This window comes from Westerdykella ornata (genome assembly GCF_010094085.1).
Source record: "Westerdykella ornata strain CBS 379.55 unplaced genomic scaffold EI97scaffold_15, whole genome shotgun sequence".
Lineage (NCBI taxonomy): Eukaryota > Fungi > Ascomycota > Dothideomycetes > Pleosporales > Sporormiaceae > Westerdykella > Westerdykella ornata.
The window spans coordinates 65,497-90,766 of record NW_022986865.1 but is presented as its reverse complement, the minus strand read 5'-3'; the positions used below and the strand labels follow the sequence as shown (position 1 = coordinate 90,766).

Genomic DNA, 25,270 nt, shown 5'->3' with positions numbered 1-25,270 from the left:
ACCATTGCACAAAACCAAACGCCGTCTGTTTGAATTCCACAGACGCCGTAACCCGACCGCCTTGCAGCAGCGATTTCTTTTCTTTGCGTCTTGCATATAGCAAGATATCTGTCCTTTTTGTGGCAAGAGTTGCAACTTCACCATCTCTTGTTCGGCTCTCCGCTTTGTTTTTCCTTGTCCGTCTTCTCCTTTCGAGAAGCAACTTGCATTTCCGCAAACGGTCATTACATTCTTTTGAGCGCGATTGAACACATTGTCGTCCACCCCAACCATGTTAAGCAGATCCGAGACCTGATATTTCCGTCTCAACCGTCACGATCTCGCAGTCAATGTGAGCACATGAGAAAGGTACCCATCCGAAAGCGCGACCCATCTCCCGTCACACCTTCGGGCTTGTCTGACTCGGATGTCTGGCTCAACCTGCCGACACCCGCTACACACAGTCAAACAGCCCTGAACACGTTTTCGGCTTGTGTTTCTGCAAACCGCCCTGTCTCTGTAGTGTTTGAGAGCTAACCAGTCACAGAGCACGGTTGTCGCGACTCAGCGTGTTGGCCTTCTTCCCGCTTATTAGAGGCCCACAACACCCTCTGCATGCCTGGCTCTCGAATCTCCTCTTTGGAACCCTCACGTGCGGCGCCCTCTAGGCTCTGGCCCCGGTACATGACAGCTCGCCATCCAGTGCAGAGAGACTGCTGTCGCTGCGGTCGGATGGACAAGATGCCGCATCAAGCTCCCGGAAGCAGTGCATCGTTGCGGTCTGCCGACCACAAATTTGGGTCGTTGACTCCAACTCCAGTGGACGTCGACCGCACTTCCTGCATTGCAGAGACACCTGAGCCGTCGTACAGGAAGACCAAAAGTCAGCAAGATTCGCAACCCCAGCTTCACTCCTGCGCTAAAGACAAGCGAAGGAGAGAACAAGACAACCATGTGTTTGGTCAAGGCTTCAAGAGTCCTTCAGAATCCCTTCTGCAAAGCATACCCGAACAGCTGGCCGAGCTGATAGCCACAGTGGTAGGGGGTTTGGAAGGTGAAGAACTGGGTTCCGCTTTCAGAGACGCTGCAGACTTTCCCCCGATCACCAAACAGTCACTTAGCGAGCTGGACCTCGACAAAATCATCGCCAATATCAAGTTACGACACGACATAAACTTCGATAGAGATCTTAGCTTCAGACCAAACCTGGACGGCCCTAGAGGCGAGAAGAAACGAAGGCAAGCATCGATGTACTGGAAGGCGCTGATTGCAGAGTTGAGACTATACGTTTGCATATTCGAGTGTGGTCCGACCCTTCTCACTAAGGAGCCGGAAATGCATTTCAAGATTGTGCAGAATGCGAAGAGGCGGATACCGAAGATGTTCCAAACCATACAGGAGGTGTTGAAGGGTCTAGTGCCGGCGCGAGATCATCCGGGAATAGAAGAGCACTTGGACGTTGAAAAATTGATGCAAGAGATTGAGCGAGGGGTGTGTGACTTGGTACGACTGGCTGAATGGCTGGCACTTCTCTTGAAAGAGCATTGCGCGCCGATGCGGGATGAGCTCGTTGATAGGATGGTGAAAGCGACTGAGGTTGGCGTGGCTCGAAACAGTTCGGAACATATCATAGGAGGCCTACGGGACTTGTTCGGGATTTTGGAAGCCATGAAACTGGTGAGTCTCTCATCCCGATTGACGCTCTTTTTGATGCTGACCTTTTGAAGGACGTCGCAAATCACCAAGTCCGCAATCTGAAGACGATGTTGATAGAGGATACGATCCACTTCGAGCGTCATTATCATCTTGAACGAATCGTCCACGGGCAAGCACGTGTCAATGTCGAAGCTGCCCATCGTTGGTACAGGTCACAGTTCAGGGGATCGCAAGATTTACCCATCCCCGCACAAAAAGGAACTTTGCGGTTTCCCTTCGAGGTCTTCTTGCGTGCAATGGCGTCGTCCCTTGTGCCTGGCAACTCATATGCCGACCTGCCAGAGACTTTCTACCTCGACTATGACCGACTCCGTACGATAAGATTGGAATTGACTGACCTCATCCACTTTGAGATGTGCTTCGATTTGTTCTCTCAACTTCTCCAAGAGCTCGGTTTCCAAGGGCATATTCCTGTTTCTACGCGCCATCAGCTTCGTGCATCGCTTTGGGCAATCATCACGGAGACTTCCGACTTCGGCCCCTTCCAATGGTTCTCTCCGAACAGCGAGCACATAGCCATTGAGCTCGTGCGCCAGGCCGCTGAACTCACTCGCTCTCCGCACCTGTACAACCATGAACTCATCGACCATACCAATCATGGACTACAAGCGTTCTTCCTTTCACACTACGAATCACGCGCTCAAACCATACTGATGTCGCATCTTCTTCCCAAGATCCTCGACACAGTGTCCCACCACATGCACTCCTCACCCATCGAGCTTTTCAACAACCTCACCGCATCCCCGGGTCCGCCTATTGCTCCTGCGCTGTCCACGTTGGCTGCTGCGCCACCGCCGCATTCGGTGGAGGTTGAGGTGGACGATATGCTTGCAACGGCCCTTTTATCCCCGACTGCTCCCGACCAGATTGCGGATATCGCGAAACGGGTTGCGCATGTTGCGCTTTTGCATTGGCGGATTTGGGGCCCTATCGCGTATGTGCTGGAAGAGGAGACGCATAAAGATGGAAGGGATGGAGATGTGCACATGCAAGGATAGAGATGTGGAGATGAAGCTAGGAACGGTCAAGGAGTGTTGGGTAAGAAAGGAAAAAGGAGGACTTTGTATGAGGGGGGAAAAGATGCGAAAACTTCTAATCGAAGGCGAAAGAGGCATTATTGGGAATAAAGGGGTAATGGTTCGGAAGGTCTCATTGCCAGGGATTTGAAGGCGAGTATGGCGTACCTTCGTTGTATCTATGTTAGGCATGTACGCATCTGTGGCGTAGGGATAGATGGATTGAGTATTGCATATTGGGACAGTTGATTAGGTTGGTACTGTAGAAATCAGACTAATACTCGGCATTCAACATCCATGCTTGACATTTTGCTTTGAGATCGGACGGCGCTTTCTTAGCGGAAGGTGACCGAGCGGGCAGAGACAGAATCGTTCTGTTATGCGACTGTTAACGATCTGTTCCCATCGTGCCGGATGGCTGTCGACAGAGCGGAAGCAGATGAATGAAGACGCTGTAGCTTCATTTCAATGCTGGGACAAGACCTGCTATAGATGCACTGTGATAGGAACTGAAGTATTGTGTATTGTAGTTGATGAGCCTGAGTGCCAACCTTCCGGCAGGTCTATGACCTGCCGGCAGGGAACCACCTGCCCTGCCCTGCTATCTACCACTCCACCGATGAACCACTGTGTCCGGTGACAAGACCTCTTCAAAGCGTCACACAAATGCCCGCACCCCTCCCATCAGAGAACTCAATGAACAGATACTTGTTTTCATTAAATTCCTACCACTCCATACCCTACTGATACCCACTGGCGGCACATCAAATACGTATCCATACCCTCCCAAACTCCACCAGCAAAATCCCAGAAAGAACAGTCTCCCCTATGCCCGCCAGAGAAAGGCACCATTACCCAGAAAGCAAGGAAAGACTCCTAGAACATGCAAGTACCAGCTATGATAATGTTACCCGAAACCACACCGCCCGACATCAACGTACCGGACAGGACGCCGTCATTAATGTCCACCAAGGGAGCGATGCTAATGAAAGAACCGTCGCAATGCAAGGGGCCGTACTGTTCGCCTAAAGTCATAAGCATCATGATTGATTTCCATTCGCGCCATTGGGACTATTGTTGCCACTGCCGTTGCCGCTGCCATCATTGTTGTTGCTACCCTTGTTGCTGCTACCGTTATTGTCGTTTGTATTTCCCGTATTCTCAGTCGTTTGCCCAGTTCCTCCTCTCATCGTCACCGTAGTAGTGGAGTGCGCAGGTGGTATGTTCGCTGCAAGCCGAGGCAGCGAATTAGCGTTCGTCCCCGTGATTGCAAATCTGGACGACGAGTTTTGTGCTGGCGCAGGAGGTTTTGGTGGGAGATGGGACGGGGTACCATATTTGGCAATACTGCTCTGCGCCGGGATCGAGCCTGATCCCCCCCGCCCAGACGGAGTTCGATGCATAGCGGAAGACAGATTGGCAGTCAGGGATGGTGCCATGTGGTTAGATTTTGGTGGCGTGATGTTGTTGCTCAAGTGGTTTGTCGGCGAGCCGTACATGGGTGGATGTACCACGGGAGGGCTGGCATTTAGCATCTGGTTATTGGCTTGGTTTGAGATTGGCATCTGGTAGTTGGCGAAGCCGTTCATTCCTTGACCGGGCACTGGGCCCATATTCGCCTGCATTTGATACGGCGCATGACGGCCACCGGGGATGAATGCCTGGCTTTGCGGGTTGAACTGTTGTCGATTGAAGCTCCCGGGTGGGGGATGTTGATTACGGTTTGACATGCCGTTATGTGATGAGGGAGAGAATTGTCCGTACGAATGGTGACCGAAGTTGCCCTGCATCGGAGTACACAACGGACGAGGAGCAGGAGAGCCCTGGGAGTAAGCAGGCTGCCCATTGGGGTAGGTTGGTGGTTGATTCATCTGCATCCAGTCACCATTCATAGGCATAGGCTGGGATTGATAGGTGTCTTGGTAAGGAGCCACGGGCACATTGGCCATTTTGGGAGTCATCTGCGAGGACATGCCGGCCGTTTGGAACGATTGCATTCCGCGCTGGAAGTCGGCGGACAGGTCATAACCATTAGCAGCGCCATAGTTGGGGTAGGCCATTGGTGCGTTTGGAGAAGGGTACTGCTGTCCCGTCCATCCATACTGAGTTTGTGCATCCTGGGACACCATGACTGAATAGCCAGTGTTGTAGTTCGATGACGGCGTGATGTTGGGGTTCATCCCGGGATATTGTGCACCATGCATTGGTCCCGGTAAGCCACCATAGTACATAGTTTGATCGCCGCCAAATGCTGGAATGGGGTAGGGCTGGGGGTAGTACGCGCTGAAGCGGGATCGTGCCTCAAAATCGTCTTCATAGTTGCGCTGCTTCCTGCTCTTCTTCTTTCCTGACGCGGAGCTGGATCTGGACATATCCTTTCCCTCTCCGATCCCAGCAGACTCGCTCGATTCGCCCTCCCCGGGTTCCGCATTGCCGAAAATGCGCTGTCGAGCTTCGCGGTAGCGAGCCTCGCGCTCTTCTCGAGTCAGAGCAGATTTTTCTTTACTCTCAGGCTCATTGCCACCGTCGCTGCCACTTCCACCGCCGGCTTCAGAAGTGGTCTGGGAGGGTCCTTCGGAATTGGCTGTGGTGTTCGTCCCGGACTTTCCATCTTCGCCGCGCCGCATGATCTTGCGAGCTGGAAGATCAACCGGCGGGGTATTGGCAGATTTAGAGGAGACAGGAAGCCCAGAGAGCGGCGGAGGGCTGGATAAGAGGTCAGATATTGATGCACGAGTCAACTCAGAGTGGGTACATACATTCTGCAATAAGAAGTCCTCGAGATCTTAACCCCTGTCATAGTGTCATCGACAATATGCCCGAGTAGATAATAATCTGCAAGACGATGCGCTAACATCCTGTAGAATGCATTGCAGTGAGGCAACGCAAGCTCCGTTTCTCTATTGACTAGTGCTCAGTAATGGATCGGATATAGGTTGCAATACGAGACTCACCGTGAGTCCTTTATGAAGTCAATGAAGTCCTGCTCCAGCTTCAGTACGAACAATCGATCTCTGGGAGACTCTAACGCCTCCATGAGCTTCTCATCCGGAATCGCAGGCAGTGACTGTGGTAGGCCCATAGTGGCCATCCCGTTAGCTATTGGTTGTGACATAGGCCGTCCGATGCCATTAGGTGCCTGATTTGGGTCATAGAGTGTGTGGCCATGGTGGTGGGAGACAGCATTGGGAAAGCGTCCAGGAGGCGCCGCTCGCTGAGAAATCGCTATCTCATGGAGCTGGTCCCGAAACGCACGGGCGCCACCGCTATCAGACCCAACACGAGAACCGGCGGCAATAGAGTCGGGAGGCGACATGACATCCTCTTCCTCAACGGCCCTCAGGCTTGCGCTGTCATCTGGCCGAAGGGACTCCTTCTCATCCAACGCGAATGTCGTTCCAGATGCAACGCTCTTGCCATCAAGACTGGGTGGCTTGCCCGAGCCATCGGAGGATGAAAGTTGTGTGCCATTGTCCTCGCTCCCAGGTGGTTTCACCAGGGTAATGGACGGATTTCGCCTCTGCGCTTCTTCCTCCTTCAATCCTAACTGGGCGGCATTTTGCTGATCAGCGACCTGAGCCCATTGAGAACTGTGAGCAGCTGTGTTACCAGCGGCTCCGTTTGCTTGGTCGTCTGCGACATTGTCTTTGCGAGTTGTTGGTGCATCGTTATGGTAGGAGACGGATCGCTCCGAGTTGATTATTTGAACGGGAGATTTCTCGCTAGTAGCATCAATCATTCCATTCTGTGGGGGGTTCGTGTCATCTTTAGGTGCGTAGGAAGATGCCGCGACCTAATATAATATTGTTAGATGCCATGTTCGTGGAGTACAGGGAACACCTGCAACACACCTTTGCAAAAGACAGTTTACCCTTTCCTTGTTCAAGAGACGCAGGACTTGTGGGCGCCATTATATATAATGAAGAGCCCAAATAAGGAGTGGGAAATAAAAGGGACTGCGAGTCAAGCCGCTCCGTGAAATAGGAGTGACTGGCGCCTCTGCGTGAGGATTATCCCACGCAAAATTTAGAGCAAGGGGCGAGAGCGATCCTTGTAGTCGAATCTGGGATGTTGAAGAAGGATATTCTCAGCTCAACTCTGCAAAGCCGCAATCCTCGAATATGGATAGTTGGGCTATCCCAAAGGAAGGAATCGAATGGAAGTGATGGACAATGTCTCAGGAAACAGGTTGCTCAAGGAAAGTCGAGGATGCCAGGGCCAGAGAGCTGGACATGATGGATTTTCGACATTCGCATGTGTGAAGCGGAAAAAGAGTAGGGGGACACGAAGTTGGCACAGGGTTGGAGGGGGTGCGGTCGTCCGCGTGCGGCAGCGTTTAACAGCCTCAGGCACCAGAAGGAGGGTGCGCAGAGGCAACGAAGAGACGAAGAGGTGTCCTGCGTATCGACGAAGGGAGGAGCCGTAGGGGTGCGGCGGGCTTAAACGAGGCTGGTGGGGGTGAAAGATGGAGTTGATGAGGGAGCAGTCTTGCTTGCGGTGGGTTCGGGCCGATAGATTTTCCGCGGTGGTCTTGGCGGGCATCATCGGTGCTGCAAAAGTCTGGTCACGTGACACCTACAGTTGTGGATATTTGTAGCTCTCCAGCCTGTGGAGCGTCACAGTTCAACACTAACACCCCGTGCTTTGTATCTGCGCCCAATGTGAAATATCTACAGCGAGGCTTCCTCTCTATTGATTGCTGTATCCTTCGCGCTCTCCGTATATCAAACCGCCATCGACGAACCTCGCAGCTGCAAACCCGTCCGCTCCCCGACTTCCAGAGAGACTTTCATAACCTCGCACCACCACAATACCTGCGATAGTACCTTCTAAGTGGGCGATATGCTTCGTAGACCTCCATATGCAGGCCGCTCGAAGGCGACACCGACCACGCAATGCCAGAAGTGTCTAAAACGAGATAAGTCCTCCCTTCTACCGGAATTGTAACATGTTTGCTGATTTCGAATTACGGCACTACAGCTACGAGTGCACAGTTTCTGCACAGGAAAGGCCTTACAAAGCTCGTCCGTCCCGCACACAGCAACTTCTGAACCCTAATCTTAGGCCTAAACCGACAGAAGATGTTCCCGTTGAACTCCTCCATAAGTAAGCAGGTCAAATATGTCGCCGATGGAGTAGTGCTAACAGCACGTAGAAAAGGCATTGCAGACGAACTTTTAGCGAAGAAAGAACAGGAGCGCGGTAGAGGAACCAGCCATGAAGGAGGCAGCCGCAAGCGTTCGTACTCCACATCATCATCCGACTCTGTTTCCACCATATCGACGAACCGATCCCGCTCAAGATCCCCTCCTACAAGAGGCCGAAGACGGTCCCGGCAAGCTTCTCTGCGCGACCATGATATATTGAGAAAACGAGAGCGGTCGCGGTCGTTTTCCTCATATGGGTCAGAGGATGGTGAAGGTCGTAACGTTCGTCGCAGATTAAGTTCATTCAGTCCTCCTCGGCGGGGCCGGACATTAAGTGTTGGGTCTAATCGGTCGAGTTTCCGTCGTGAGGAGAATCGATCACAGCGCACCAACCGCAGGCGTGCATCTCGGAGCCGAAGCGACGACAGAGGACGCGGAAGACGCCGGTTCCGCAGTAGGAGCATGTCCCGAGGCGGTAAACGGCCAGGCCGGGATCTCTCCATGTCACGGTCCCCTTACAGAAGCCCTGATCGCATGGACTTTTCCCAAGACCTCAACCCTCAAAACATCCGGGGTGGCGCAGTGGACGGGTTTTCCGGCAGAGGTTCTCGCTCGAAGCATTACTCCTCTCTTTCACGGTCACGGTCATGCTCAAGATCGCGGCATCGCAAAAGGAAAGCGACCACGCCTTCGCGCGACTCGCGAAGCCCAAGCCCCTATTCTAAAAGACGGGAAACCGGACGGTCACCGAGCCCTTTCTATTCTAAGAGGGATGGGTCGTCTGTGGACAATCGTCGCGGCGACAGAGTGTGTTCCACCCAGGAAGGTCGACCTGGCCGAGGTGCATCACCTCCAATCCCGCCTCGCCAGAGGAGCCTGAGCCCGTACAGTAAACGTGTGGCGATGACCAGGGCAATGCAAGGTCGCTAAGATGGGTTTGATGATAAAGGTCGTGGACGTCGGGCGGCTACGGCCAAGCATATATCAAGCCATCGGAACCTGATAATCAATGAAGCCAGCAAAGTTGTGTTCCGCTGCATAGATCACATAGTGGGTGAAGGAGCAATTTGGTGTGATTTGCAGGAGTTCAATTGGGCTTTCCATTGGAGTAGTTGCCTGATACGAAAGGAACTGTATGTACAGTTCCACCGAATGAGACATCGGAGGACAGCACGAGTGCTATATATACATAGTGGGAACGGGTGCCTGGATGCCGCTCACATTAGGGCCTCCCGTGTAATTGTTACCAATATCTTAACAGCCCAATGATTGCAGCCTTCTGGCCGGGTGGCCTTCCGTATTGCTTCCATGCGAGGCTGTTGCTCGGATGCCTTTGCTCATCACATGGATTGTCGGATTTGGTCGCCGTTGGCACCTGTTTTACGGCCCGGGGGGGGGGGGGGGGCACAGACCTGCTGATTATGGCCCGGTGATATTCTTCGAGCCAAAAACAAGGGGAGGCCTCTTCAGCTTACGTCTTCTTCTTCGTCCCGCTTTTGGTCGGCCTCGCCCTCCTTTTCCATCAAATGCATTGCTTCCACGAGCTCCCTCCCTTCCATACCGACTTCTTCACTCTCTTTATTCTCTTCATTCTGCTTTAACGTGGCAGTCTTCCTTTGCGTCTCTATCCTCTCCCTGACCATCCGCGCAATTGCGTTGTCCGTCCGTACATTCAGAGGCCTCATTTTCTCTTCCAAATCTCGCTTTAGATCCCAGTTGGGCTTCTTCGGCTGCAGCTTAAACAAATCCAACGGCTTATCCTCCTTTTCCTCTGCGGATTGTTGTTGCTTGGTCTGTAGCGCAAGTTGTTCGGCTTTGTACTCTAGGGTTTGCGTCGGGTCTGCTATGGGCGGTGCTCCAAAGCCGAGCTTCACATTGCGCGTCTCTGGGTCGTAGTTTCTTCCGCTGAGAATAGATTTGGTGACAGGCTCCTCCTCCGGTCCCGTACGAATGAGTGCATTAGAGGGTTCTTGGTCCGAGGGCGCGGTTTCGTCTTCGGCGGGTGCTTGTTTGCGCTTTAGAGATCTAAGATGCGCCAGACGAGACTTGCGGTCGTTCGCCGCGGCAGCGAGAGTCTCATGAGACGACATGATTGAATATATCTCCTTAGGTAAGGTTTCCGGTGGGCCGTGAAGGTTGTAAATAAGGCAATGCGGAGTGCAGAGGAAGATAATGTTGCTGTGTTGAGAAGCTCGGGCCAACAAGATCTCCCGAAAAAATCACTCCAGCCGACCGCGCATGCTTCTATCATCTCAACCAACACTCCGATGGCATGGCTTGATGAGTTGCTATAGTCCTTTACGCCGATGCCACGCGCCCTCATTCCCGATGCCAGGACTTTCGCCCCCTCCGACTGTTCTCTACTCCCGTTCCTTGCGCCTCGAGTCTTCGCTGAGCCATCCAAACGCCGCGTCCGAGGATATACTTCACATACCCATGCGAGTTTACGGCAAGAGCTGGAGTTAAAAGACGATGTCGCAAGCGTGGGCTCGAGTAAATCTGGCGCTACTTTCGAATGCAGGCAAGAGGCCAGCGAGGTCCAACATAGCTGTCTATACGCAGACAAGGCACCGAGCCGAACCGCCAGTCCTTTCGTGCGCAAACTCCGCAGTTCGCCCCTTCACAAGAGTCAACCGCTGGGACTGCAATTGAGTTCTATGACCTGGAGGTATGCGGACATCTACACCTTGGCCAGGTGCCAGCTGGCTGGCTATTCTTCGATTTCAGCCCCGACCTCCATGGTTTCCGATCGACCGGATCCTCGCAATTTGAAACTGGATGAGGATGCAGAAGGGGAGCAGCCGCAACCGACAGAGGTTTTTGAGGGTAATATCCTTACTGGCCGCTATAAACGCAAAAGAAGACGTGTTCCATCTCCTAGACCCGCTGTCTACAGGTCACTGGTGGATAGACGGCGTCAGAAGTTGCTTCGGAAGGAGCAAGAACGTTATAGGAACTTTTTGTCCCATCTCCCATCGATATTCTTCCTGGGCCCGCGAAATACGACCCGTTCCGTGGATCAGGGGAAGCTGATGCGTCAAGGGCGATACAGATCCTTAGTGCGACGCATATATGCACTGAGGCGTTCTCGGCCCACACTTGTGGACCTGGAGACAGTGCAGTCCCCTATTCTTCGGAATATTATAGGCTTTTCAGCGTTGGATCGGAAGGCGTTTCCTGACAGAAGAAAGAAGGCCCATCCTATCACAATCAAGCATAACCCGCGAGTGGAGGCCTGGGCCGACATACTACTTCATGGTGTAGAATCCGATAAGGGAGACAAAGTGCTGCAGAATTGGGCGGCGTTTGCCGAAGAAGATCGTAATACCTGGTGGGACCACCTGCTTTTCTACTTTCTGGCCAAACGGCCAGATATGGCATTGCCCTTTGTTTACGCCCTTGCACATGGGCCAGAAATTACGACCATGCGGCCCGAGTTTCTAGCCGACGCTCTGGAGCATATTGCAAGGCTTTGTCTTATTGGTGCGAAGCGACCACACGCCCCGGAGGCCACAGACTTCGTACCTATTTTCTCTTCCGTATTCCGCAAGACCTTAGCGAGATACCCTTCTATCTGTTCGCAAAATCTGCTTTGGACCCTTTCCCGTATATCAACGCCCGACGATCTGGAGCATGTCTTCAACTTGCTTATAGAAAGTAAAGCTTACATGGGATTTGATACCGTTCTTCACTTTGCGAATGCTTTCAGCGCGTCCGGCAATGCTCAGCACGCCCTCCGCTGTCTTCATAGGATCACGGAAGTTGCGTCGAGCAAGTCGGCTTGGGCAACAATGGTCAACCGACGAAGGTTCAAGTGGAGCTGTGCTCTACTCCTTCGTAAAAGCGTTCGCAATGGCAAAAACTATCATCTAACGAATGACATAGTTGCGAAATTTCCCGACCTCGGCGTTAAATTTGATATCACGTTGTACAATGTCATTATGCACAACGCTATGGAAGCCGGGGACTATAAGACCGCGTTCCAGGTATACAGCCTTCTTGGTGAAAATGGGGTAGAGCCTGACAAATACACGTACTCGATCCTCCTCCACGGATGTACTATGACGAAACTAGCCATGTTTGACGACTTTGCAGAGCACTGTGCAAAGGTTGCAGTCGAGTTGAAAGATCCATGGCTAGCTACCGAATACCTCTTCTATCTCTATATTCGACGTCAGGAGATGGCCCCCGAACAGTTGCTCTCTGTCTTATACCTGGCATACTCTCGGTTCTTTACCCAAGAACCATTACAGCCTTTCCAAGATCCGGCGGCAAGGGCCCAAACGGCAGCTACCGTAGGTGGCGAGGCTGATGCGGCCAGAATGTCCCCTCCTCCCGCTGCACTGTTTATAATGCTCCAGGGAAAGATCAAAAGCGCCTTTGGATCCGGCCACACCCACGTCGCGAAACTTTATCTCTACTTTGTCCGCCTCATCAAGGATCAAAATCACCCCCTTCTGAATGAGCTTGCCAAAGAACCGATCATATGGAATGCCTTTCTGGTCGCCTTCTGTCGGCAACAGCAATTTCATCAGGCCTCTGATCTGATCAAGACCATGACGGATAGCAAAGATGATTCCATCCCACAGCCAAACGTCTACACTTGGAATATTTTCATGCGAGCTTTCTTTCAAACCAAGCAAGTCCGGGCTGCCGAACGTGTTTTCGATATCATGAAGAGCCGTGGGATCGAGCCTAATCAGGACACGTATGAAGTTCTGGTCAAGGGATATGCAAAAGCGCAGCACATTGAGAAGATAGGGGAGTTCATGGGACATGTCTCCGAAGAGAAGCAACTTGATCCTAAGTTGTTGCGGACTTTGATGAATATCCATGATAGGGAGAGGCTGATGCGTGCGTTGGATGAGTCGAGGATGGCCAAGGAGAGAGAAGAGAAGCAGAAACGGGAAGCGGAGAAGTTGGAAAGGGAACGGCGCTGGAACCTTCCACAACTGGGATCGCTCCTTTCTGGAACCCGGCTAGCTCTGCCGAAGGCGTCTTCAAAAGCTACTTCAAAGGTCAAAGCACCCAAGGACGACGATTCTGCTCCGCCAGTGCGGCGGGTGGCAGAGGGTTGACGAATGAGGGTGAGGACTGCGAGTCATATGGTCACCTAGATGAAGGTCTGGTGTCGATGTTTGTCGTATCCGGCCTTTTCAGTCGACGTGATTTGGCGTCAAAGGAGGAACAGGCATCACTTGGAAGCTCAAACCGAAACCGATGACCAGACGTAATTTAGAAGTTAGCCCCTTTCGAATCGCTGAGGCAGCGTTCTCATATTCCGAGGCTCGGATTCGAGGCCCTGTTCAGGTACGGCAACCAAAAAATACCGTGCAATACCGTGCAGACAGCAGTCTTGACAGGTAATAGGTTCCCAGCACTGCTGTAAATCATACCTCTCACAAATATCATACAGACATCACGGAGCCTATCATGATCTTCATACATACCCACACTCATGACAAAGTCAAAGCATCCATGTCATTTCCATGTTTCATGCCACTTCCTCCGCATATCGTTTCTCTCTGCCCCTATACATCCTTCGCTTCACTGTTCCTGGACTTCCAACAGTCATTAAAGAGTTCTTGCCACGAAAGCTACAGGTTTCAATCAGCGCCGTGTCAGAAACATTTCTACGAAACACATACCATTCAATGCACTTCCATAATCTTCTGCCTGGAGCTGCGGCCACACCGTAGCCGCCGTACTCGCCAACCTCGACTTAATCAACGACAACCGCCTGCTCGACCCCGACACTTCGCTTTTCGTCGATGAACGCCCGGGTTCCAAGCCCTTTGCCGGAATCTTGCTTTTACCAGCCGCCGTCTCCCCAACCCTGCGGCTCGCACCTCTTGACTCTTTCCGCTCTGTCGCCTTCACTTTCCCCGTATCCGCAATGGAGTTACTCCCCACAAACGGACCAAAACCTGTAGGTATAGAAGTAGCTTCCGGTCGCGCCGGGGCAGCACGTTTACGGGACGAGGACTTCAATTCTTCGTCTGTGGGCACGGACAAGGCGGCTTTGACGCCCTTCCATAGGGCTTTGCGGACCTTTGAGGGCTTGGATGGGGTCTTTTGTTTCGGCGGGGCGGGTCTTGATGTCCGTTGCGGTGCTGCTGGTTGTGCGGTCTCCTGGTCCTGTGTTGGGTTGATTGCCGTGGGGGGCGCGGAATTCGATGCAGGAAGATTGTTGTTCAGGGGACGCGGTGCGATCGGCTGCTGTCCGCCCATCGCAACTTGCAACGCCGTTTCGTCGTCAATGTACTAGATTGATCAGTAAAACGGCCCCTACGTCTCAGCATCTGACGTCGAACCCTTAACACCGGAAAAGAAAGATAATAGCACTATCTATATAAAGGGAGAAAAAAAAAAGAACTCACATCGAACCCACACTCCCTCTTCGACCTCAAAATCGCCCTCCTCACATCCTCGTCCACCTGCTTACACGCGCTCACCTTCTCCGCCTGCGTCAACGTTTGCTTTGCTAGGATCGCCTCTCTCTCCACGCTGGCCATCTGATTGATATGCTTGGCGATTTCCTTGAAACGAAGGACTCTCTGGTGATGTTTCCTTTCCGAAAGTCGTGCTAGAGGATCATTGAGGACCAGTCCAGCCATGCTTGCTTCTAAATTCCCGTCGCGAGTATATTGATGATGATAGGAAGGCTGATGAAGAGGAGGAGCAGAAGGAGGAGGATACCCGTAACCCCCTGCATGATATGCAACTGACCCGAACGCCCGCTCCGAGGGCGACGGAAACGAGTATCCCCCAATCGTGGACGCTATACCGCCACCCCAGGTAGAAGCAGGATAGATCTCGTTAGCGGAGTCCGGGTCGCCGAATTGAGAGACGCGGAGTTGATTTGCGTAGGCGAGGGTGCGGTTCAAGCGTGCAGATTGCGGGGGAGGTTGATTATTTGTTAGAGTGTGCAACGGGGTTAAGGGGATGGAGGGTAAGGCCGGGGATTGGAGAGGTGAGCGGCGAGGCGGAGAAGGAAAGAGGGCGTAAGACGTAGGCGAAGGGTTTCGCCGCTGTTGGGATCGGATCTGGAGAGGTTTTGGAAAGAGGCTGGGGCGAGCGGGCCCGGGTGCGGTCGAGAGAAGAGAGCTTGCTGGGTATCTGCTGCTGGAGGGGGAAATGGGCCTGGAGAGATAGCTGCCGCTGCCGCTGCCGCTGCTGCTGCTGTTGCTGCTGAATTTGGATATTAGGTTGGGTATAGGGTTGTCATGACGCCCTCTGTCGAGCTCAGGCCTTCGTTTGTCGGCCACGGGCGGTGCGGTCGGTGGCAGTGGGTACGCCGGGAAGTTATTTCTCCTTGGTTCTTTGTACTTGGAGGCCAATTCCTCGTCACTGTCGCGAGGCCAGGGGATGCGAACGCGTGGTTCCTCCTCCTGCGAAGAGATCGATGTCTTTTCCGCAGCCGTCTCGTTTCTCAACGTCTCTTCCGGCTCCGTCAACATTCGGAGTGTCTTGTTCCTATGCGCAGTACGAGATGTGTCATCTCCAGAAAACGTCGAAGTTGCTGGTACATCACTGGCAGCTTCGAGTTTATAACCCAGCAACTCTCCCAGTTTATCAATCTCAATCCCAAGTCCTCCTTGGTGTCCCAGGTCCAACGGGAGGAAACTCTCGCTGTCCGGGCGTGGATACGTGCCTTTCGGGTAGTATTTCCCGTCCCACATTCGCAGGGCGCGGAGGGAAGTTTTGGGGGGCGGTGTTGGCGGGTTGTCATTTTCTTCTGCTTCGGCTGCTGATCCCGGGATGTCGATGTCGATGTCGATGTCGGTCGGTTTCTTGATGACTTTTTCAGGGGAAGGTAAATCTGCTTTAGCGCCATGTTTTCTCTGTGGGTTCTTCGTTCCGGGGATCCCAGGCAGTGGAGTTGGGGTACCAGAGGAGAGTTCAGGGGAAGGCAGTAATGCAACCTTCTCCTTCTTGTTACCTTTCTTCACCATCTCCCTCTCTTTCTCCTCTACCTTCCCATACTGTCTTCCCAATGATAGACCATCATCGTTCCTAACAACAGCACTGGAAACCAGGGACTCACCACCTATCCTCCCCATCGCAACGCCCAACGTCGTACTCTCCGGCCTGGCGCACTCAGTCTCCCCCATCACGCTCGCACCTGTAGCTGTCGTGCCCTTGCCATCCCAGTCGATGGTCCCGCCGCTGAGTACGCTGTCCCATTCGCGGTCTCGCGGTCCGTCCCAGTAGGAGCTTCCTAGGCTGGAGATGGTGGAGATGGTGGGGTGGGGTTGATGAGGTGGTGGCATGGGATTTGAATAGGAAGGGGATTCTTGAGGGATGCGATTGGAATGGTGAGGTGTGTGAGTGGAGGTGCTAATTTCGTGTAGAAGGGAGGTGTATGGTAGTGTAGTTTGAGAGGGAGGGTTGTGGAGAGGTGTGCACTACAGCTTGATCTGCTATTCCTAGAGGGAGGATGGAAGTAGCCCGGGAAAAGGCATGGTCGGTCCCTAGGAATCTGGGTCCGTTTGACGCCGTTGTGCGGATATGGACCATGGTCATGTACACGTTCCCCTATCCTTGACATATAGTCACATAGTGTGTTCTTCATCCTTGAGCACGCGATTCGATGACAGCTGTTTGAATTCCCGCGTATTTACGCCGAGGCATTCATATCTCGACACCGACAGCGAAGACCTGTCAGTTCAAGCACAAATTTCGCTGACCTTGCAGTCCCCGAGATAGACCGGCGTTTTCGACATGAATGCTTGAGAAGTCTTCCGTCACCGATCTACTCCCCGAACCTCACAATTCTCTTTTGATAACGACGAAGTCACTTCTCCCAATCGTTTGCAACGCCATCTGCGCCCCTGGCCCCGACATCCCCCAACATCGCTATCCAGCTCCAAGTGAAGTCCCTTCACCACCTTGCTAATCACGTATACTCCATCCCTATCTTTGGAAGCACGCGACTTCCAACCGGAATCAACACTTACAAACGCTATATATCAGTGAACTCCTCGTCCTGTGAAGCGGAAGTACGTACGCACATGATCATGCAATCACTTATCACCCACCCCTCACCGAGTCTTGAAGGATCCAGTGTACCCCTCTCGAGCGTTTGCTTGTCCCCACGGAATGCACCATTACCCAGGGGTATAGGCCGGTCACTGCGTCCGTTCTTATTCGAAGGATTTGACGGGTTGTGCTCTGCCAATGGCAGTTCCTCCTCAGCACGACGTTTGTTAAGATGTAATTGGAGGCGCTGAGAGGGACCCTTGTGATCTACAGGGTGCCGAGCGGAGAGCCAGAGTGAGAGAGTGAGGGAGTCTCCAAACACAGCAGACCAACGCTGTTCCACGACACCCGCGAACATTGTCGAGAGAGGGGGCTGAAAGAGAATATTTTTGCATTGATGATGATGTAATAAAAGGCATCAAGGCCCCACTGTCACGGTCAAAATCTTCAGTGCACAAGGTAAGTGCCCCTGCTCCTGAAGAACACAGATATGTGACCGACAAAGACATTTCCAAATGAACTTGCATTATATAGAGGGGTACTATACATATACTCAACGTTAGCCGGCCAGAGGACAAAAACGACCCGGTATTGTAAAGAAATAGACGCCCAAGAACACCTGCGCTTGCTGTGCTGACAGACCGCTCGATCGATCATCAACAAGAACCCTAGACCCGAACCAATGCCGCCCAACCCTGTCCCACCCTGCCCCGTTCCCCGAGAAAGATGCTTTGTTTATGTACAGATGAGCTGATCCAAGGGAAAAAGCCCCGATGAAGCCGGACGGAGTATTAACGCCAGTGTATGGAACTGCGTCGCAAACGCCAACCATTCGGGTATTATGCTGCCATTGCTCGTTCTATCTCTTCACCTTCCCTCTTCAACCTCTTGTGGAGCGACCGCAGTGACTCGTATGTCAACATGGTGGTGGCAGCAGCAGGCACCGCGCGGACCATATTGGTACCCATCCCGTTGTAAAAGGCTCTCCAACCCTCTTCCCGGAGGATGATTTTGCAGGTCGTAATGACGCCGCGGTACCTTGGGACATTGACCATCCCGTCGGAGGATGACGTCCCCGGTGGACGCGTGTGGTGGAACACACCTTGTAGCCCGCCGCGGAAGGACACCTCATTATGCGAAGCCGAGGGCAAGGAGCGTTGCTGTGTCTGAAGCCTCGTGCGAAGGACCTCGTGAGGATACGTAGCCGAAGTTGCACATATTTTGCTGAGAACTGTCGCTGCTAGCACCCCAGGCCAGTGTACCACGTTGTGATCCTCGTCTGTCGCCTCACCCATAGGCGAGCCTGTGAATGTCTCCTTCAAGAATTCGTAGAGTGGAAATTGTATTGCCACGTGCGTAAGCCCGAGAAGGGCGGGTGCAAGACCAGAGTAGAAGGCTAATATCCCCTCACTCTTGTACATTTTCCAAAATGCATCAAATGTACCTTTGTATTGCCACGGCGGTCTGTGGGCGTCTGATGCTCGCGCGCTCACTTGCGACATCAGTCTGGTTTTCACCACCCATATAGGGTTTGAAACGAGCGTTGAGCAGGCTCCTGCAGAGAGTGCGGAGCATAGATGAGAGGCCCACTTGTTACCTAGCCATCATCAGATCCATGTCACAATAGGCACTCTCCAATACATACTAGTTCGCTTCTTCGTCGCTTCCTTCACGATGTCGTAGACGCTCATGTAGGTGGCCCAGGTGGGTACGTAGCCGAGCAACATCGGGCCGAGCCCCCTATACATGCCGCGGAAGCCATCATGACTCCAAATCACGCGAGCCGTGCCCAAAAGACCGTTGTACACTGCGCGTGTCGGTCTTGGTTGGCTGCGCGGTCGGAAACTGTCCTGCGTCTGAAGGCGCGTCTTTATGACGTCTAGCGGGCAAGTCACGATACCAGAGGCTATACCCGCCGCAGAACCGCAAACGGCGTTTACTGTTGTTTTGGGGAGGTGTGCGCACCGTACAGCGAGGTTAGGGAATAATGCACCTAGTTTCGACTCTGGACGACGAGTGTCTGGGGTGCCATGGGAGACAGTCACTGGGGATTGCGTCCGGTAACCAGGTTCGGCGCTGCTTGAACTGGGCGGTAGATCGGGCTCGGCGGTCATGATGGGGGCTGTCCATGATAGGAAAGTCAGTGGAAAATTTCATGGACGGCAGGGAGCAGGAGGTCATACAGGCCGTCGTGCCCGTGGAGGTGCCTCAGTGTGCGGAACCCCGCAGCACTTGAGAGACACAATAGCTAGCGATTAAGCGGCTCCATGGACAGGAGAAGGGGATAGTAGGGTGGCCGGTAAGGGAAGAGTGACGAGTGCGGCGCGGCGACGTCTGGGACAGAGTGAGCGAGCGCGGTGTCGCAGTATAGGTGAGAAGGATGGTTGCGAAGAAGATGGCACGAGAGAAGTGCGAGTGGGGACTCGGAGTAGAGTGGACCTGGCTAGGACCTGCGTGATTTTCTTGGCACGACGACTTTGACCGAACTCAACCTTGGAGCTTGCGACCGACGACCTCATCTCGCCCAATTGCAACCCCCCATCCGCCATCTCCCCTCCACCGACAGCGACACACCGTCACCATGTCTGCGCCCAGTCTTGCGGCCACCGTCTCCAGGCGTCCCTGGTTGAAGAAGTTGTTCACTCCCTTGGCGAACTGGTATGTCAATGCTGCTGGCTACAGGCAGCTCGGCTTGAGGTACGGACGCCCTCCCCTATGCGCCAATTCTTTGTCAAAGGATCGGAAAACACCTCGGTTGCCCTCAATTGGTTTCGAGTTGCCGGGCTGACGCGATCGCCTCCGCAGAGCCGATGATCTTCTTCCGGAGGAGAACGACGTTGTCCAGCTCGCTCTCAAGCGTCTGCCGCCCAAGGAGGCCTACGACCGTGTATTCCGCATGCGCAGGGCTTTCCAGGTATGGAGGAGAGTGCAATAGGGTGCCGGGCGGTTTGCTAAGGCGATGTAGTGCTCCATGTCCCATACGCTTTTGCCCAAGGAGGAATGGACCAAGGATGAGGAGGTATGCCGGATGGCACGACTGACATTTTGCGGTACTGACTCTGCCCAGGACACTCCCTACCTGTCCCAAATAATTCAGCAGATCGAGGCTGAGATGAAGGAGCGCGAGGATCTCGAGGCCATGGTTGTGACAAGGCGGAAGGCGGCGCAGTAAACCAGAATTACGGAAAGCGGCACCTATTGAAGGGGAAAAGAATTTGGCTGTGCGATAGAGTGTATATCAACATGTCATTTCTCTCTGCTCGAGCGCCTCGCAATGCCCTCCCGGCCAGCATTGTTTCGATTGTTAAGTACTTGTACGGCTTTCGACTGTTCCGGCCGAGCCAATCTACCACTGCATCTACGATCTATTGTTATGAACATAGACTGGATATGACCTGTCAATCATGTTTGAGAATGTGTGGTAATGGTTTTCGACTCGGTGTTGCTCCGCATATGTAAAGCATTCACAGAAGCCGTCCACGGCTCAGTGGGAGGGGTCTCAAGAGTGAGTAAGGAACTGAGCGAAGCTCCACTCACCATTGAAAACGCTCCCATTATCAAAGGCCCTATAATATAATTCGCAGCTGCACCAGTGAGCTCGGGGGAGGGGAGCAATTGGAGACTTGGCGCCGGTTCCGGTCGCGGCCAGCCCTGGAGCCCCTCCACTGCACACCATCCCACCTTTGAACATTTTTCTGTTCGCGTGAGTGAAGACGGAGATCGCAGCCCAGCTTTGTTGCAGGAAGCGGATTATATTCTCTCGGAAGTTTCTTCAGAAGTCTCGTCATTCTCCGCGCCGAATCAATTGACTTCGATTTTGCCCGGTTTGGCAAGAATTTGACGTCGGTCTACACAGCGCTCTTTTGAAAACCACCCCAAGGTATTTACATCCCGCCATTTCAAGTCCCGAGAGGCCATGCGTTTTACATACCTCTGCAGTGATTTCTGTCCTTCTCGAGATCTTGCTTTCCTCTTTTCTTCCACTCCGTACTCGCCTTGGATGTCAACTCCTCTGTAGTCGCACTAACCATCGCCAAGCACAATGTCGGCCAACGACACATATCAGGACCCGCTGAACTCGCGGTACTCCAGCAATGAGATGAAGTATCTTTTCAGCCCCCGCAACAGGTTTAGCACCTGGCGGCAACTCTGGATCTGGCTGGCCGAAGCCGAGAAAGAGCTTGGGCTCGACATCAGCGATGAGGCCATTGAACAGATGAAGAAGCACCAGATTATTCAGGATGATGAGTTCAAGATTGCTGCTGAAGAGGAGAAGAAGCGGAGGCATGATGTGATGGCTCATGTGCATACATTTGGCCTCAAGGCACCAGCTGCCGCGGGCATCATCCACTGGGGAGCGACGAGCTGTTATTGCACTGACAATGCGGATTTGGTAGGAATCAATCACCACGCTGGCCTGTATATTTGCTGACCCTCCTAGATCTTCCTGAGGGATGGGTTGGACATTCTGCTTCCTAAACTTGCCACGGTCATTGAGAAGCTTTCATCCTTCGCGAAGGAGCACAAGAGCCTTCCCTGCCTGGCTTACACTCATCTCCAGCCAGCTCAGTTGACCACCGTCGGAAAACGAGCTTGTTTGTGGATTCAAGATTTGTTGAAAGATTTGAAGAACCTCGAGCGGGCACGGGAAGATCTTCGATTCAGGGGTGTCAAGGGTACTACTGGCACCCAGGTTAGTCTAGCTACATTGTGCCTTTCTATTTCCTCTGCTGACACACATAGGCTTCCTTCTTACAGATCTTCGATGGCGACCACTCCAAGGTCGAGCAGCTGGACGAGCTCGTGACCAAGAAGGCCGGTTTCGATTCAGCATATATCATCTCCAGCCAGACCTATCCCCGCAAAGTGGACGCCGATGTCCTGAATGCTTTAAGCTCCTTCGGCGCCACCTGCGAGAACATCGGACAAGCCATCCGTCTCCTTGCCTCTTTCAAAGAGCTCGAAGAGCCCTTCGAGTCAACCCAGATTGGCTCCTCCGCCATGGCCTACAAGCGCAACCCCATGCGCAGCGAGCGTCTCTGCTCTCTGGGCCGCAAACTGCGAAACCTCAGCGCCGATGCCTCTGCAACCTACGCAGCGCAGTGGATGGAGCGTACTCTGGATGACAGCGCCATCCGCCGCATGTGCCTGCCCCAAGCTTTCCTCTCCACTGATGCATCCCTCATCCTGCTCAACAACATCGCTTCCGGTCTGGTTGTGTACCCCGCTGTTATCAAGAAGCGAGTTGAAGCCGAGCTACCCTTCATGGCCACAGAGAACATTATCATGGCTCTCGTAAAGAAGGGCGTCTCCCGCCAGGATGCCCACGAGGAAATTCGCGTTCTGAGCCACCAAGCCGGTGCGGAGGTGAAGCAACACGGCAAAGATAACGACCTGATCGACCGCATTCGGAGAACGGAATTCTTCAAGCCGATCGTCGGCGAGTTGGATGAGTTGCTAAAGCCGGAGACCTTTACGGGAAGGGCGCCGCAACAGGTCGATGCATTTTATACGAGGGAGGTTAGCAAGGCTTTGAAGGCTTATGTGGAGGCTGGGACACTTAAGCTGCAGGAGGCCGCGGAGCTTCACGTTTAAATTGGGCTCGAATGGGGCTTCTGATAGATGGCAATGGGATAGAAAACACTTGTATGAATGTAGTACCTAGTGAGTATTTGCAATTTGACATTTCTCTGGATAAAAGATGAAACTATGGAAAGTATGGGGGATCCCACATAATATGAAAGCGGGCTGCCCGATCTAGACTTAGACACTCAGTGCTGTGAGATGTTCTCCGGTCAGACACCTAACTTCAGGTTTCAAGTTCGATTGATCAGTCATGTCACATGACTTCGCAGAACTTTCGTGAATTGCCAAGGCGCTAAATCTAGACCCGATGACGAACGGGGCAGGCTTGCCACCCATCTCTCACTGTAACTCTAGATCTCCTATACAATACGGAGTACTACGTAGCCTTTCCACTGACTTTCCGGAGGACGGTCCGCGGAGGCCAAATAGAAGATTGGCGTACCTATTCTCTCGACAGATTATTTCCCGATCTAAACTTCCCCAATTGCCACAAAAGTCAATCAACCAACCCTCATCTGAACTATCCTCGATATCCATAGCTCGGACGACGCTTTCAACTTTACTATTGAGTAGCTGTGTACCCTACAGTCAGCAAAATGTTTCCGGCGCCAGAGTCTTCTCTGGATGGTTCGGAGTCTCTCTCAGAACAACGGCTTGCTACACTCCTCACAAGCCGCAAAAGAAAGATAACCAACTATGGCGACTTAGGCGACGAGGAAGAAGACTGGGACCACGTTTCACCAAAGAAGAAGCTAAAGAATGAGCTTGAAGGCGGCGGAGTACAACCAACAGTAACACCCAAGAGCAGGAGGAAGAAAAAGTCAATGGATGCAGACTGCGAGATAAAGCAGGAAGAGAAGAGGCTCAGGCGGTATGTCCAGCAACATCTCACGTCCGTGAACCTGTATTGACTTGGATTTTAGGTTTCGCCAACATCCACCGCAGTCTTACCTACAAGTTAAAGAGCGGGCACTGACGCAGCGACTCATCATTCAAAGTCGTGAGCGATGCGGAACGGATGAGGTACCAGAAGAGAAGGTAACGATCGTCGGCACGACCGGCAACTTGTACACTGTAAAAGTATCTCAAGTGCCCTCCTGCAACTGTCCGCATGCCCGCAAGGGGAATCAGTGCAAGCACATCATCTATGTAAGTGGAGTTCGGAAGGTACATTGACTGTTCATAACTAATACCCTCAGGTCATGCTTCGCGTGTTGAAAGCCCCAGAGCACATAGCATACCAGCTAGCCTTGACATCGTCCGAATTACGCGACTTGTTCAAGCGAGCCCCACCGATTCCGGATGCCGAAAACGACGGGGATGATGCTAATGGTAACCGCAAGCCTATTGAGGGTGACTGCCCTATCTGTAGGTGAATCTCACCAGTTCACCGATTTCCAAGTGCTGACTTCCTCCCCCAGGCTGCACTGAACTCGAGCCAACCAAAGAGGCACTCGTATACTGTAAACAATCTTGCGGCCACAATTTCCATAAGAGTTGCATGTCTCAATGGATCAAGACCAAGGCCGGCAAGGGAACATGTCCTTACTGCCGTGCGACCTGGGAAGAGACCGACATTGATGCGAGAAAAGTGGATATCAAAGCCGTACCGGTGAATGAGGAGGGGTACATCAATGTGGCGTCTCAGCTGGGACTGTCTGGGGAGAGAGGTGAGTGGTGAAGTCGGATCTACGCTTGTGGTTGAGTCGGCTAATGGCTTTGCAGATGTGTCTACCTACCATCAGTACTGGGTCAGGACACATTATCGGCGTCAACAGCGATGGTATGGCGGGGACGATTGAGTATATCCCATGTCCTAAGAGCACATTTTCCTGCGATGTGTCTCGAAGCTCAGTCTCACGGCCATCTTCTGACCGTTGTTCTCTTTATTCTCTTTTTTTCGTCGAGCAGTGGGTGGCTGATCTCCTGTCTATTCATTTGGTTTTTCTCGATACCCAAGGCTCCTTTCGTTATACACTTCCATGACTTCTAGGCCGCCACGGTTACGACAGGATAGTCTGGCGGGGCACTGCGTGCTGGCGGCACAAACACAGGCCACGGGATCTCAGGCGATAATGCGTTTTTTCTATACATGACCTCTACTCTGTGACTATGTGTCAATCCATGCATCTTCTCACACAGCAAAATATACCCGATCTTTTCCCCAACATCGATGGCAGAGCCGTACGTCCACTGCACTGATTGCCCTTATCCTATGTATGTACACGTAATACACGTAATGCACAGTACATGTACGACGTCCATTCGCACGTCTCGGTGCTTGAATAAGCGAAGGAAGGAGCCAACACCGAAGTGTGTGCCTTTGATGTCCGATACCCTTTGCAAGTAAAGTAGAACATTTTCAAGCCCACCGCAGTATCAAAGCAGCAGATTACTTCTTGATTGTAAAACCTGAGCCAGATCCTTGTATATGCTGTGTAAAATGAAGGGAGGTGTTCGATACCACGACTGACATCATCGTCATCGTTTTCCTTTCGACATGCCCTCATTATTCATGGCTGTTCATGGCTGGAAGCTAGGACCCCTCCAATCAAAAGAAATGAGGGTAGGTACCTCGACCACCATAAGCACAAATATCCGACTCGAAATGAGCAAGGGGTTTTCCCTCCATTACTCATCGGAATTCCGGATGCGCACTGTGCTTGTTGCATCGACATTGGCATGCCGGAAATAGGTCTGCTTGGTGAGATGTTGTAAAAGGGGGATGGGTGAGATATGAATGTGAATTTTACGGAGTACTAGTATGTACTCCATTCACTGGGATGGAGAGATACTGTGCTCGGTATGTCGTGCCTACTTCGATGCAGAAATGCAAGTCCAGAC

General features: G+C 52.7%; 9 protein-coding genes across 9 annotated transcripts; 6 read left to right on the top strand and 3 right to left on the bottom strand.

The window, feature by feature from the left end:
• Positions 1 to 720: 720 nt before the first annotated feature.
• EI97DRAFT_379747 (uncharacterized protein) lies at positions 721 to 2,693 on the top strand (the record flags this gene model as incomplete). The annotated part of the gene is made up of 2 exons (XM_033795729.1): positions 721 to 1,656; positions 1,707 to 2,693. The coding sequence occupies 2 exons, from the start codon at positions 721 to 723 to the stop codon at positions 2,691 to 2,693; spliced, it is 1,923 nt and encodes a 640-aa protein (XP_033652694.1).
• Positions 2,694 to 3,745: 1,052 nt separating this feature from the next.
• Positions 3,746 to 6,675, bottom strand: EI97DRAFT_78762 (uncharacterized protein). The gene is made up of 4 exons (XM_033803078.1): positions 6,561 to 6,675; positions 5,666 to 6,504; positions 5,471 to 5,611; positions 3,746 to 5,417 (listed from the first exon to the last, which is right to left on the bottom strand). The coding sequence occupies exons 2-4, from the start codon at positions 6,448 to 6,450 to the stop codon at positions 3,752 to 3,754; spliced, it is 2,592 nt and encodes an 863-aa protein (XP_033652693.1). The 5' UTR covers positions 6,451 to 6,504; positions 6,561 to 6,675; the 3' UTR covers positions 3,746 to 3,751.
• A 661-nt stretch (positions 6,676 to 7,336) lies between these two features.
• EI97DRAFT_502100 (uncharacterized protein) lies at positions 7,337 to 9,140 on the top strand. The gene is made up of 3 exons (XM_033802741.1): positions 7,337 to 7,629; positions 7,682 to 7,817; positions 7,867 to 9,140. The coding sequence occupies exons 1-3, from the start codon at positions 7,554 to 7,556 to the stop codon at positions 8,786 to 8,788; spliced, it is 1,134 nt and encodes a 377-aa protein (XP_033652692.1). The 5' UTR covers positions 7,337 to 7,553; the 3' UTR covers positions 8,789 to 9,140.
• A 107-nt stretch (positions 9,141 to 9,247) lies between these two features.
• On the bottom strand, positions 9,248 to 10,016 carry EI97DRAFT_434391 (uncharacterized protein). The gene has a single exon (XM_033798620.1). It carries the CDS (start codon positions 9,946 to 9,948, stop codon positions 9,325 to 9,327), a length of 624 nt encoding a protein of 207 aa, XP_033652691.1. The 5' UTR covers positions 9,949 to 10,016; the 3' UTR covers positions 9,248 to 9,324.
• An 874-nt stretch (positions 10,017 to 10,890) lies between these two features.
• EI97DRAFT_379774 (uncharacterized protein) lies at positions 10,891 to 12,936 on the top strand (the record flags this gene model as incomplete). The annotated part of the gene is made up of 2 exons (XM_033795730.1): positions 10,891 to 12,053; positions 12,135 to 12,936. 2 exons carry the CDS (start codon positions 10,891 to 10,893, stop codon positions 12,934 to 12,936), a joined length of 1,965 nt encoding a protein of 654 aa, XP_033652690.1.
• A 4,423-nt stretch (positions 12,937 to 17,359) lies between these two features.
• Positions 17,360 to 19,242, bottom strand: EI97DRAFT_400586 (mitochondrial carrier). Its single transcript, XM_033796441.1, has 3 exons — positions 19,024 to 19,242; positions 18,486 to 18,962; positions 17,360 to 18,437 (listed from the first exon to the last, which is right to left on the bottom strand). Exons 2-3 carry the CDS (start codon positions 18,952 to 18,954, stop codon positions 17,680 to 17,682), a joined length of 1,227 nt encoding a protein of 408 aa, XP_033652689.1. The 5' UTR covers positions 18,955 to 18,962; positions 19,024 to 19,242; the 3' UTR covers positions 17,360 to 17,679.
• Positions 19,243 to 19,394: 152 nt separating this feature from the next.
• EI97DRAFT_434387 (14 kDa subunit of cytochrome bd ubiquinol oxidase) lies at positions 19,395 to 20,346 on the top strand. The gene is made up of 4 exons (XM_033798619.1): positions 19,395 to 19,537; positions 19,646 to 19,754; positions 19,806 to 19,859; positions 19,908 to 20,346. Exons 1-4 carry the CDS (start codon positions 19,422 to 19,424, stop codon positions 20,010 to 20,012), a joined length of 384 nt encoding a protein of 127 aa, XP_033652688.1. The 5' UTR covers positions 19,395 to 19,421; the 3' UTR covers positions 20,013 to 20,346.
• Positions 20,347 to 20,504: 158 nt separating this feature from the next.
• EI97DRAFT_502094 (putative adenylosuccinate lyase Ade13) lies at positions 20,505 to 22,567 on the top strand. Its single transcript, XM_033802740.1, has 4 exons — positions 20,505 to 20,720; positions 20,780 to 21,233; positions 21,282 to 21,533; positions 21,584 to 22,567. Exons 2-4 carry the CDS (start codon positions 20,883 to 20,885, stop codon positions 22,433 to 22,435), a joined length of 1,455 nt encoding a protein of 484 aa, XP_033652687.1. The 5' UTR covers positions 20,505 to 20,720; positions 20,780 to 20,882; the 3' UTR covers positions 22,436 to 22,567.
• Positions 22,568 to 22,774: 207 nt separating this feature from the next.
• Positions 22,775 to 24,562, top strand: EI97DRAFT_400576 (uncharacterized protein). The gene is made up of 5 exons (XM_033796440.1): positions 22,775 to 23,297; positions 23,350 to 23,575; positions 23,626 to 23,794; positions 23,848 to 24,096; positions 24,152 to 24,562. Exons 1-5 carry the CDS (start codon positions 23,023 to 23,025, stop codon positions 24,226 to 24,228), a joined length of 996 nt encoding a protein of 331 aa, XP_033652686.1. The 5' UTR covers positions 22,775 to 23,022; the 3' UTR covers positions 24,229 to 24,562.
• The last annotated feature ends 708 nt before the right edge of the window (positions 24,563 to 25,270 follow it).

Excerpts from the sequence above, each read along its gene's own strand:
- EI97DRAFT_78762 (XM_033803078.1), bottom strand. The coding sequence starts at position 6,450 with ATGATTGATGCTACTAGCGAGAAATCTCCCGTTCAAATAATCAACTCG. Across the intron at positions 5,612-5,665 it reads GACTTCATAAAGGACTCACG|AGAAACGGAGCTTGCGTTGC; the intron begins GTGAGTCTCGTA and ends ACTAGTCAATAG. Across the intron at positions 5,418-5,470 it reads AGGACTTCTTATTGCAGAAT|CCCTCCGCCGCTCTCTGGGC; the intron begins GTATGTACCCAC and ends CCTCTTATCCAG.
- EI97DRAFT_502100 (XM_033802741.1), top strand. The coding sequence starts at position 7,554 with ATGCTTCGTAGACCTCCATATGCAGGCCGCTCGAAGGCGACACCGACC. Across the intron at positions 7,630-7,681 it reads CCAGAAGTGTCTAAAACGAG|GGCACTACAGCTACGAGTGC; the intron begins ATAAGTCCTCCC and ends ATTTCGAATTAC. Across the intron at positions 7,818-7,866 it reads CCCGTTGAACTCCTCCATAA|AAAAGGCATTGCAGACGAAC; the intron begins GTAAGCAGGTCA and ends AACAGCACGTAG.
- EI97DRAFT_434391 (XM_033798620.1), bottom strand. The coding sequence starts at position 9,948 with ATGTCGTCTCATGAGACTCTCGCTGCCGCGGCGAACGACCGCAAGTCT.
- EI97DRAFT_400586 (XM_033796441.1), bottom strand. The coding sequence starts at position 18,954 with ATGACCGCCGAGCCCGATCTACCGCCCAGTTCAAGCAGCGCCGAACCT. Across the intron at positions 18,438-18,485 it reads AGCGACGAAGAAGCGAACTA|GTAACAAGTGGGCCTCTCAT; the intron begins GTATGTATTGGA and ends GATGATGGCTAG.
- EI97DRAFT_434387 (XM_033798619.1), top strand. The coding sequence starts at position 19,422 with ATGTCTGCGCCCAGTCTTGCGGCCACCGTCTCCAGGCGTCCCTGGTTG. Across the intron at positions 19,755-19,805 it reads GCATGCGCAGGGCTTTCCAG|TGCTCCATGTCCCATACGCT; the intron begins GTATGGAGGAGA and ends AAGGCGATGTAG. Across the intron at positions 19,860-19,907 it reads AATGGACCAAGGATGAGGAG|GACACTCCCTACCTGTCCCA; the intron begins GTATGCCGGATG and ends GACTCTGCCCAG.
- EI97DRAFT_502094 (XM_033802740.1), top strand. The coding sequence starts at position 20,883 with ATGTCGGCCAACGACACATATCAGGACCCGCTGAACTCGCGGTACTCC. Across the intron at positions 21,234-21,281 it reads GCACTGACAATGCGGATTTG|ATCTTCCTGAGGGATGGGTT; the intron begins GTAGGAATCAAT and ends TGACCCTCCTAG. Across the intron at positions 21,534-21,583 it reads AGGGTACTACTGGCACCCAG|GCTTCCTTCTTACAGATCTT; the intron begins GTTAGTCTAGCT and ends TGACACACATAG.
- EI97DRAFT_400576 (XM_033796440.1), top strand. The coding sequence starts at position 23,023 with ATGTTTCCGGCGCCAGAGTCTTCTCTGGATGGTTCGGAGTCTCTCTCA. Across the intron at positions 23,298-23,349 it reads GAAGAGAAGAGGCTCAGGCG|GTTTCGCCAACATCCACCGC; the intron begins GTATGTCCAGCA and ends CTTGGATTTTAG. Across the intron at positions 23,576-23,625 it reads AGTGCAAGCACATCATCTAT|GTCATGCTTCGCGTGTTGAA; the intron begins GTAAGTGGAGTT and ends TAATACCCTCAG.